Consider the following 12148-nt stretch of genomic DNA (forward strand, 5'->3'; position numbering starts at 1 on the left):
ACGAACACTTAACCGTCTGGCTGTAATGTACCCACTCTGGTATTTTATTCCGATTGACAATGCTATAGAGGGACGCCTTCACGTGATGGTACCCTCTGCCCAGTTATACAAACGTCCTTCAGCTTTTTCCCAACCCCCGCAGGGAGGATGGTGGACTGCCGGAGAGGGGCAGCGTCAGCCTGCAGTCAACCGGTGCACGTTTAAGATAAAACTGTCACTACTACTACCGACTCACATCAAGCAGTTGTGTTCAGCTTAAGCCAAAATATTGACCCCTTCAATAAGAGTACTTCTTTTACGTTTTGTTCTTGCCATTCCCTGGGGATATAATTCAGCACTAGATAATCTTTTGGAACTGGAAATGTTAGATAGATGCCTTATTAACCTTGTACTAAAACTTTTCGAACTGGAAGGGTCAGATACAGCCTTCATTAACATCTGCCAAAGTTTTCAGACTGGAGGGGTTAGGTACAGCCTTAATTAATCTCTTCATTATCAGGAGGGAGTGCTAGGGTGACTAAAATCGTACTGATGGTGGCAAGATCAAAATGAAAAATACGTCATCGAACTGAAGTGGTTAAGATGACTGCCAGACTTTCGCGGCAGTGGACGTACTTACGTATTTTATGCAGGCTGGCGCTGGGCGATTTTGTGCAGCTGAGAGAAATCTGACTGTCAAGAGGCCAGTAATAAAGTTGGCATACTCGGGAGCATCTCCTCAGCGATTTATTTCATTCTGTTTATTTATGTTTAATTATTGCTTATTTGCCCTTCGTGTTGTACGGTACTGAGGGAAACTGTCTCATTTCTGAAATTAAGTATTATACAGCATAGTATCAAGGTGTAAAATGCACAGTAAGTCGCTAAGACGGTGCGTATAAAGTCTCCAAAGCCACTTAGAATACGGGCCTTAGAGTGTGGCTTGATGATAAGAAAGGCTCGCTCATTGATGGACTAGCCCGCATATAGGTTCGCGGTGGCTGTAACTTTCTCGATTGTGTCATGCCGTCAGGGGGAGTTGGCTGATTATCTACCTCGAAACCTTGAAATCTCTGGTAGCTGACTTAGGTTGTCACTAGGTACTGTAATATTGTTCTCTTGAAAGCCCTAGCAGCAGTGGTAGATCTAACGGAGGGGAGTGGGGGTGTTCAAAAGCCCAGCTCCCCCCCCTCCCCCTTTTTTTTATTTACCTTGCCATTACTTTCTTGCCTTTCAGAAGATATCTTTGACTTTCATTAGTATAAATAGCTGATCTATTACAAGAAACAGGCAAAAGTAAAAAAAAAAAAAAATGAAATAAAAGTAACTCGTGTTCCAGTAGTCCCTTGTGAATTTGACCCCAGTAATTTGGCTCTATTGCAGGTAAAAATTTATTGTACTTGTCCATCACTGATTGCTGGATCCGCCCCAGAGCAGTCAGCTAATACTGGATCTTCTGTCTACGTTAACAGGTGGTGAACGAGGACGGCGATGACGTGGACGTGGGCAGCGACAGCAATGGAGGGGACGGGGAACGCAAGATCTCGGTATCGGTGAAGGAGACGACTCAGAAGTTTAACCGCATGGCCTCGGAGTCTCAGCTGCTCTCCTCCTCCCGCGCCTCCTCCAAGAGCAACCGCAGCTCCCGAAGTGACAAGGTGAGTGCCACACACTTTTTTTTTTTTTTTTTTTTTTTTTTATATAGTCGTGTAGGGTATGTTTCTGACTGGATAATTTGTAGTTTTCGCACTTTTTATATCTTTGCATTTATTTTTCATTTATTATGATATGATAGCTAGCTTTTTTTTTTTTTCAAGTTTTCAGGTGTTTCGAATTAGGTGCTTATTTGATAGCTATTGTTTTTCTCGCCTTATTTTTTATTTTTATTGTTTTTTTTTTTTTTTGCCTATTACTGTATATAGTAGCAGATGTTTATTGTTTTTAATTTTAGGTTTGTATATCTAGCAGAGTAGTATTAGATTATTTGTGTAATATTTTAAGTGGGTTTTCTGTTTATAAACTTTGCGCATCTTGTCTTGCATTGTTTACATTGCTAGTAATTGTTCAAAAAATTTGTCTGTTTATGAAGGGATGACTTCTGGGAATTTATGTACAGCACATTTCAGTAGTCATTGCAACGTTGGTTTTGAAGTGATGCCTGTGTATGTGTTGGAGTAGATGTTTCTTTTATTTATTTATGGTAATGTAAGAAGGTAATGTTGAATGAAGAGGGTGATTGGTAGGGGGTCAGAGTTGATGCTAAATTATAGAAGTTAAGGAGATGAGATTGTTATCAGGCAGGAGGAGTACAGCTGTGACAGAGATGGTACAGACGAAGAGCCAGAAGAGACTGCAGAGGAACGGAATGTGTCAGTGGTGACAGAGGCAGAGTGATCAAGATGAAGATTGAGAGTAGGGAATGCGGTAGATGAAAAAGAAAAGCGAGTTGACATGGAGAGAGAGAGAAGTGGACGGAAGAAAAAATGGTTTGAGAGAGAGAGAGAGAGAGAACGACAAGGGTGACGAAGGAAGGAGTGAGAGTGAAGGAGGGAGGGAAGGGTGGTGTCGGGTGAGGAAGATGGGGATAAGTGGTAGGGCGGAGGGGAGGGTAAAGACGAGGGACGGTGTGGTGTGATGAGGCATAAGGTAACGGTGTTAGGTGGTGCTAGTGATCGTACACAAAATGCAGTGTTATTAATTAATGGATTTTATTTATGATGATTGTTTGATTCAACGTTTGTGTTTCTCTAAGTTAGTTGGCGTAGTGTGCTAAGCTTCACTTCGATGACGTCTCTGTATTTTAATCTTGCTACTATCAGCCGACTGTAATTAGCTCATCGGAGCCATCTTGTTGAGTGAAGTGGATAATGAAGACAAAAATCGTCGGGAGGAAGCAGGAAGGAAATAAAAATGGCCATCTTACTGACATGTGTATGCTTAATGTTTGCATTTTTCGTCAAGGCCTTCTTACCCTCCCTCCCCGTCCCTTGCTATCCCCCTCCTGTGCTTGTTAAGCGTGGGGTCATATGCTTGGTCACGGCCGAAGGTGAGGTGGGTGTATCACTCGTGGGGGGGGGGGGGTGTTGTCCGAGTGTAGAGTTGCAGATAGTAAATACTTGGAGGTGGTTGAGAGGGACTGAAGAACAGAAAAGAGGGGAGGAAAGAAGAAGAAGGAAAGGGTTGGTGAGAGAGAAGGATTGAGTACAGGCAAGGAGGGACGTGGAAGAGAGAGGAGCGGCAAAAGTGAGGCTGGGGGATAAGTTTAGTGTGTCAAGTGTGATTATCGTCGATCATAACAACAGCGACTCCCGTGCTCTATCTCCATCCCCAGTCCCTCCTATGCTCGCTCCGTCGTCGAACCCGCCTTTGCTGCTGGTGTTGGTTAAAGGAAAAACGCGAAGAATAATCCAGCAAGCAGAATAATCATGTACAGAAGTTGCTTGGTGATCATGTGAATGCTGACTGCGATAAGCTCGTCTTGTGATGCCCCCGTCGTGTGTTGGTGTTATAAGCAGAGCGTCTGTTGGGGTAATATTGTAAGACGTACAGTACAGGTTCTATTAGTGGCTAAGTCTCCTCACCCCATCCTTAGGTGAGGAAACATGTCACGATGATCGTGTCATATGGTATCGATGATGCATGATAACTGATACATCCGGTAGTGACTATGTAGCTGTACGGGTATGTTTATCTTTGAGTTTCTTCCCACCAAAACTAAGGAGCGTGACTCCCCGCACAGGGAGATTTTTCCTGGTGAACTTAACATTGCTAAGTGTCATAAGTTCTGTTAGTGATGTCCTCATTGTGCATTGCTGATATAAACCAAGGAATATAACTAGGCCTTCAAAAGACTTTCGTATCGTGAAGTGTGGTATTTGACAAATCTAGTGAATATATGCTCTTTATTTGTTTATTTATTTACGTATTTTTTGCGGGTGGGCTTCGGACATAAATTGCTAGGTGTATAGACAGATTTTTATTACCTTTGCTGAATTTGGACCTCCCGAGCAGAAAACTAAATGCAGTGACTTGGCTTACTTGTAATTTTGCTGTAAGTGAAACGAGGTCTTTGGCTGTGATACTTGTCCCCCCCACCCATGCCGCGAGCAGCACCCCAATTAAGTTCATCTATGCTGTGGCCGTGGTGGTGAGGGAGCCATTTGCATAGGTGGGGTGTTGGTGGTGTTGATGCATGGTGTTGAGTGGAGGAGTAGTGCTATTCACCTGGCCTGGAGAGGAGAGGAAAGGATGCGGATCAGGTCTAGAAAGGGGAGCAGGGTACGGGTAGGTTGTATTTTTCCTGTTTGGGGGGTTACCTGTTTTGTGTGTGTGTGTGTGTGTGTGTGTGTGTGTGTGAAGTTCTGTATGTGTATTTTTCTTTTTTCTTTACTTAGTGTCCTGTATCATCAGCTCTCTCACCCCCAAGTTTGTATCTTTTTTATCAGCTCTTCAGTGAATCACTTTCGTATCTTTTCCTTTGTATTGTGTTATTTGTTGGACTCAGAATATTCACTTGCATGTAGCTTTGAAGGCAAGAATTATTGGCGTATTAAGACTGTCCTTTGTAGCATCCTCTCACTATTTTTAGCTGTCATTTGAAATCTAATTGTCGAATGGTCATATCCTTTCTTTCTTTTCGTTTTTCATTGTAGTCACTTGAATTATTCTGTGCCTTATGCTACTCTTGCAACTCTGTTCTTTACCGTTTCTTGTTATTTTTCTGGCCTGTATTTGCTTTTCCATGGCATTTTTCTTTTTTTAATTCTTTCTCTCGTAGTCCCAATTTCTTTTTGTTTTCGAAATTTGCCTTTGACTGGACGAGGGCAGCTAGCTTCAAGGACGACTGAGTTTTCTGACCGTAACCACTTACTTTTTTCAGTTCATTTTACGTTTTTTGGATGTTATTTCCTTCGTAGTCCCATTTTCTCTTCCCTCCCTCCCTTTCCAATTCGCATCTCTCTCTCTCTCTCTCTCTCTCTCTCTCTCTCTCTCTCTCTCGAAATTTACCTTTTGACGGGACGAGCCCACCAATCATAAAGGAAGCCTGAGAGCGGTGTCGTCCGTGTACTGCCTTGATGGAAGCCCCGCCGACCGCCTCTCCTTTTTCCAGGCGGGGGCCGAGGGACAGGGATGGAAAACTGGGGGAGCTTTGGTTGGGAAAATTGAAGCCTGTGGTTGAGGGAGATTTTGACGAGAGAGAGAGTTTTGTGTGTGTGTGTGTGTGTGTGTGTGTGTGTGTGTGTGTGTGTTGCGTGAGAAAGTGTAGTAATGGAAAATTAAGGGAGCTAGCATGGAGATTTAAGGAGCATTTTGACAGAAAACCATGAGAGGTTTAAGTCGACAGGTCAGAGAGAGAGAGAGAGAGAGAGAATTGCATGAGAAAGCAAAAGAGGTATGGATGGAAAACTGTGGGCGACTGAGATGGACAACCGAGTGATGTGGAAAATTCAGAAAGAGTCGGATGGAACAGAGGGCGATTGGATGAAAAACTGACGGAACTTTGTATGGAAAACCGAAGTAGATTTCTGTGGGACATTGTTGTGGATGTGGCTGGAAAATTTGGGAGAGATTTGGTGGGAAAATTAAGCTTCTTTAGCACAATGGTGACTTCAGTTGTAGTTATCTGATTCAATTATTGTGATTTGAGTACCTGCTGGCGATTATATATTCAGATTAAAGGGAAATGGAAAGTCAGAATTGGGAGGTTGGATAGAAATTAGTGAGAGTTTGTTGATAGAAAACAAGGGATTAAGATACATGCTTAAGTAGGATATTGATGGTTACTCGACCGGTTTGGATTGACATTTGAGAGAGATGTAGATGGATAGTTAAGGGAGAGTTAGAAGGATTGTTAAAGCGTGTTTTGGATGGATATTTGAGGTAGATTTAGATGGATATTAGAGGGTGATTAGATAGGTAATTGTGGGAGATTTGGTTGGGCAGTTTGGGCGAGAAATTGCTTGGAAAACTGAGGTACTTTGAATGGAAAATTGTAATACGGTTGGGGGAGCATTGGGTATTGAAACTGACAGCGATTGGGGATGGAAAGGTGAGAGATTCATATGGACAGCTGGAGGGATGTGGATGAATAATTTATGAACTTTGGGATGTAGGCTGGACAGATGTGGGTGTGGTAAAGGGGGTTTGGTTAGAAAATTAAAGGAGGTTTGGAGGAAATAGCTGAATAAAGGCCTGACCTGTGATTGATGAAATTCTGTAAACGATTTTTCGAGGTTACTGGCTCTTAGGATTTATTAGTACATATATCTGTCTGTTTATCTGTGTCTCTAGCTATCAGTCTGTATAATCTCCGTCTATCATTTATCTGTCTTTCTGTATCTATGTCTGTTTGTCCATCTATCTGGCTGTCTGTATCTACCTATCTGTGTCTGTTATACTGTACTTTATTAATCCTGGTAGCATTGAGTTTTATTTTTACAGTTTAAACCTAGTCTTGCAATTATCATTGTAGTTAGGTTGAGTTTTAGGATTATTTTTCTTGTCTTCATTCGTCAGTCACAAGTAAGAAATTTTCTTTGTGTTCAAACAGAGATCCAAGACAAATTGAAAATTTTGATTATGTTCACTCATCGTTCACCTATTGGCATTTTTGTTTGTATTCACCCAGCAGTTCCAATACCGATCAGTATCTATGAGCCAAGTATTTTCTCAGTATCCCCACGTCTGTTCTACCACACTTCCTATCCCATACCATAGACACCATCATCCCGCGTATCCCAGGCAAAGCCATGTCGGGAAAAAGTCGGTCTCGAGGCCAGGTGGTATTAATACAGTACATACCGGTATAGATCAGCGAATATTTTTAGCGGTGTGTCAGTATGGCTAACATGGCTGATCAGTGTTGTAACACGGGGTGGCTACGAGCAAGCGGGGTGTAGGGAGGATATATATGTGCTTTCGGGTCTCCCCTTGTGGCCGTGTCTCCTTAAGTATGGATGTGCTGTGACGTGTGGGTTGGCACCGGTGGGGGAGTGAAGGTGATGAGTGATTTGATGAGGGCTGGTGTGGGTGTGATGGGTCGTGTGGTGAGTGGTGTGATAGGTGACGTTTGGGTGGTGGTGGTTGCAAGTGGATAGTGTTGGGGGGGACGGGATGAAGAGTGTTAAGAAGATGGATGTAAGAAACATGATGTTGCAGAGTGGTGGGTATCAGTGGGGAGTGAAATGGATGATGTGTGTGTGTGTGCATTGGGGGATGGGAAGTAGAGGAAGGGTGATATGTGTTTTTGTAGGTACATTGGGATGTTTAGCTGGTATGAAGATGAGATGGTTTCTAACCAGGAGTGGAAGGTAATAAACGTTAGTAATAAAATTAGCGTCATGTGTGCTTTTATAATAGTCGTTTAAATTTATTTACTAAGCTGTTTATCATCATTCTCATCCTATTTCTTATTAAAATTGAGGTGGGTGGATCTTGAAATTTGAAAAGGGAAGCATAAAAGTAAGAGAAGTACCATCAGAGTGCCCAGTGAAATGAGTCACGCAGCAGCCCTTCAGATTTTCCTTTGCATATGAAAGGCAAAGCCATTATTGTAATTTCATGTGCCGCACTGGCCTGTGCAAGTAACGTACAGAAAATAATTATACTTGCAGTGATCGCTTAGGCGATAATGTTGATGAATTGCTGTTGTAATAATGAATGTAGTTACCGTGTGAGACTTAGTGTAGGTGCAAATTTAATTTTTACCGTATACTCTGTTGATTCAGCTTGCGCTTGCGGCGACTTTCATTCTGTTCCATTGGTCCTCATAGTCTGATAAAAAGTTTTTGTTTGCTGTTTACAGATTCGGTATTAATAGGTACCTCATTATTCCAGCCGGTTACAAGGATATTGTGTCACAGATAGGTCACTTTCCTCGCAGAAATTTCTTGAGCAGTGTACGTCCCTAGGATTATATATGTTTTGTTGTGGATTAAGTATATGTAACTTGTAAAGTTTGCACCGAGATACGGACAGAACATAGCTATTACTGTAAAGTGTACGGATATTGTGAGTTTTATGGGCTGGTAATTACGATTTTGGACATGAGATCAGTGGCATTTACGAACCGATGCAACAGACGAACAACTTACTTATCATCAGGAACGCCTTTATTTACGAAGTGGTTAACATTGTTCTTACTAACCAGCCTATTTACGACCGGCTTGCGATAGCGAACCGTTTAGTCCTCTTGCCAATGTATTATTTCCACAAAGGGTTAAGCATCTGTGAACATTGTATTTAGGTGTAGGTGGGTATTAGAGTGAGTGCGCCTGGTAAACTCGTCCCACTTGTAGGTAATGGTGAGGGTGAGCAGGGACGAGGGTAAATACAGACTGCTGCTCCACGTCTTACTTCTCCGTGTAATTGTGGCTTGGGATAAGAGCTTTGAATGCGATGATTGCTGGTTTGGATGCCTCCTCCTCCCACTGCTTCTGCGTCTCGTTACAATCTTCCATCTCTGGATTCTTCTTCATGTCTTCGTTGTCTGGCTGTCTCATTCTTCTTCTTCCCTCTTGTCTTCTCGTTACCTTTTTTTTCCGTCTTACATTTCCGTCTTCCTCTATTCTCTTCCTTTTTTCCTTTCCATGCCCAATTATATGTTGTTTTTGTCTTCCTAACCTCTCTTCTGCTTCACATTATTTCTTTGTCTTCCCGTCTTTTCTTTTCTTTCCAACCCTCCCTTCATCATTTACATTTCTTTTCCATCCAGCGCTTTCTTAATCTCTCTACTTTCTTTTCTTCATACCTTCTCTTTTTCCATCCCTTTCTTCGTCTTTCTACCCACTTGTCCTCTTCCTAGCTTCTTCACATCTTTCTGTCTTCCACCTTCTCGTCTTCCTTCATTCTGTTATCGTATTACCTTCTGTTTACCTTCCGGCCGTCTCTTAATCATCCTACCTTGTTTTCTTCCCTCGTCACTTCGTCATCTTATCTTCAGACAATTTTCCTACCTTCTTTTCTTATTCTTACCTTCTCCTCGTCTCCGTATCTTCTCTTCGCTGTTATGTCTCCTTTCTTTATTCTTACAGTTTCTTCATCATCATATTTTCTTGTTATATGCTACCCACTCTTTGTCTTCCAACCTTTTCTTCCTACTCTCTTTTTATCGCTTTATCTCCATTCTTGTGCTTTTATTGTCTGTCTTCTCTTCCTAACTTATCGTTGTCTTATATCCATTTCATAAACCTGCATTTCGTACCCACCGTTTCCTCATCTTCCTAGCCTTTCTTTCCTCTGTGCCTTCCCTTCACATTCCTGCCTTCTCTTTATCTTCGTACTTGTCTCCATTTTCTTACCTTTTTTTTCTACCTTCACGTCATCTTTCTACTTTCTCTTTATCCTCCTATTTCTCTTTATTTTCTTACTTTCTCTCTTCCTACTCTTTCTTCATCTTCCTACCCTCTCTTCATCATCCTGCCTTCTCTTCATCCTCTTACCTTCTCTTTATCTTCCCACTTCTCTTCATTTTCCTGTCATCTCTTCACCTACTTATAGTCTGTTCTTCTCTGTTATTCCCTTCCTCGTTTCCATTTCATTCCATCTCTCCAGCCGTTGGTTCCCTTCTCCCCAACCTTGGTCCTTGTCGTCGTCCCCTCTGCTTCTCCCCATCACCCTCTCTGTCGTGTTCCGTACCGTTCTTTCTGTCCCGTTTTCTTCAGGCTTGTACCTTTCACTAGATTTGATCGCAGTTTGCCCTCCGACTTCCTCTTTTCAACCTGTTAAAGTCGTGCATCGGTCCTAGCTTCTTAATCATCTTCCCTCCCGGATGTTCCTTTTCATACCTCGTCCTTGCTCGCTTTTCCTGTTTGTCTCCCGCATCTCTCCAAACTTATCCCTTCCCTCTCCTTTTGTCGTCCGTTCTTCCTCTTTCTCCTTTTTTCTGACTTTATCCTTCCTTTTTCTCGTCCCTCTTACCTCAGCTGTATATCTCCCCTCCTCTCCTCGCTTTTGTATTTTCTGTTTCCCGGAGTTGTCTTACTTTTCTCACCCTGCACTCTTTTTTTTCCCACATGTCTTCCTCTTTCTCTCTATCCATCATGTCCTTTGTCCTTGTAGTTAACTCACGTGACCTTCCCATTCAGATTTTCAGTGTCTTCCCTGTTTTCTCTTCCCATTTATTCGTCCCCTCTTAATATAAAATCCCTCCACTTCCTCTCTTTCACGTTCTTTCTTCCTTGAACTTTTCTTCCTTCCCCTCTCCCCCCCCCAAGCTAGTTTTCTTCCCCTCATCCCCTCCTATCCTTCCCGTTCTCTCCCCCTCCTTCACTCGTACTTATTCTCTCCCCTCTCATCCTTCTTTATTCTCTCCTCCTCCTTTTCTTCCAGGTGTCGTTTTTCCTCTTTCTCTCATCCTGTCTTCATCTGTCGTTTCAGTCTATTTTCCGTATCTCCTCCCCTTCGTATTCTTTTTCAGGTCTTTTTTATTCTTTCCCTTCTTATGTTTTCACTCTTCTTTCCTTCCAGTTAACTCTGCCCACCTTTATCTCGTCCCCCTCCCCCCACCATCTGACCTTCCCATCCCCCGCACTTCCTTCTCATCCTTCGTCCGTCCTCCCCATTACTTGGAACAACTTAGGAGACGCTAGTAATTACCGGGAGTAAATGAACGACCAGCATTTAGACCTCAGCTGGCAATTTGCAGTCGGGTGCTCAGATATATCCAGTTTATTGCCGATTTTGAGCCACTCTGATTTACGCCTCTGTGTGCACTCGGGGGAAAAAAAAAAGTGCACACGACGCGAAGCAGTCTGATTCTGCTGATGATGGCTGTTGCAAATTCCCGATGAGTCTACCCAGTGTTGGTGAATTTTAGTCAAACTAAGGGGGGGACGTTTAAAGGGCATGTATTAATCCTTCATATCGAAAAGTTTCACTTAAGTTGAATAAAATCATCAAAGTTCCTCCTGACCTGAATAAAGTCGTCTACTGGTACGAAGAATAAAGTGTTAAAGACATCTTCGTTCTGAACAGATTGATGCTTGCGTTTGATGGCTCGTGGCCACCAGGAGTCGTCACTTATTTTTCACCCTGGCATGTGTATCTAGCCACGTCACTATGATGGCTGATTTTTCCCCTTGCAAACTTCACAAACCTATATTACAGCTTAGTAGAGACTCTTCGAACAAGCGAGGTTAGATAAAGCCTTCATTAACCTCTTCAGTGCAAGAGACCTTTCCTAATTTGAATAGAATAGTCAGCAGGTAGAAAGAAGAAAGTATAAAAGATGTCCTCCTATTTAATTACTTGACTTCACGTGTAGAGTAATACGGTATTATTACGTGAAGTGTTTGGTGTTGTGGAGTGCTCCTTGTTGAGTGGTCAGGGTTTTTTGGGATTGGCGTGGGTACCTTCTTGATGAAACCGTGTGTCTGTAGTTGTAATATTTAAAGTACTGGTGTGTCCTAGTGTTTTGTACTTCAACAGGCCACGCACTCTTCACCTTGGTATTAACTTCTCGTGTAATTTGATGTTATTATACGAGATGAATCAGGTTTGGGATTAATGTTCAAGTTTGACAGTCCGTGGTGATCGGGAGTCACCACTGGTTTTTCCCATCATATCGCGTATTAAGTTCTCGTGTAAGACGGTGTTATTATGTGGGGTGTTTCGAGTACTGGATTACTGCTTGTCCAGTGGCTAGGGTGTGTTTGGAGCAGTGTGAGTAGCTTCGTGATTGAATTGTGTGGCTGGTTGTTTAATTGCGGGTGTAGTTGGTTGGTATCAGTGTTGTGGCACAGGTAATGACGGGTGGTTCTGGTAGCTGCAGCCTTCATGATACCTTCATCTGTTTCTTACATCAGCGCACACATACATACCTCTAAATACATACACCGGCACTCCACGTAAACATTTACTCTCGTACCTGTACTGTACATCAGTCAACACGTATACGTCTTTGAATACATACCGTGCTCATACATTGACATTCACAGGCATACTTGTACATTCATACCTGAATTCATAAATACAGTTGATCAACCATTTACTGTACATTCGCCTTCATTGATAAGTATTGCAAGGGATGATGTGCCTATGTTATGCGTCACCACTGTGTTTTTTTTACGTCTCAGTAGTAGTGTGGCTGCTAGACGTGACATAAGTAAATACTCTAGTGTCACATAAAACCTTCAACATACCACTCTCTGTAGTACTTGCGTGCACATGC

At 42.6% G+C, this 12148-nt stretch overlaps 1 protein-coding gene across 1 annotated transcript in view; it reads left to right on the forward strand.

Moving 5' to 3' along the window:
- The window catches only part of LOC145412979 (uncharacterized), a 61092-nt gene that overhangs the window by 19422 nt on the left and 29522 nt on the right, over positions 1 to 12148 (forward strand). Inside the window, exon 3 of the mRNA XM_080282802.1 lies at positions 1452 to 1637. Coding sequence (XP_080138928.1) covers positions 1452 to 1637 — 186 coding nt within the window. The remainder of the gene's footprint in view (positions 1 to 1451; positions 1638 to 12148) is intronic.

This window comes from Coenobita brevimanus, chromosome 94 (genome assembly GCF_032717465.1).
Source record: "Coenobita brevimanus isolate Jiangsu-jjx chromosome 94, ASM3271746v2, whole genome shotgun sequence".
NCBI classification, from domain to species: domain Eukaryota; kingdom Metazoa; phylum Arthropoda; class Malacostraca; order Decapoda; family Coenobitidae; genus Coenobita; species Coenobita brevimanus.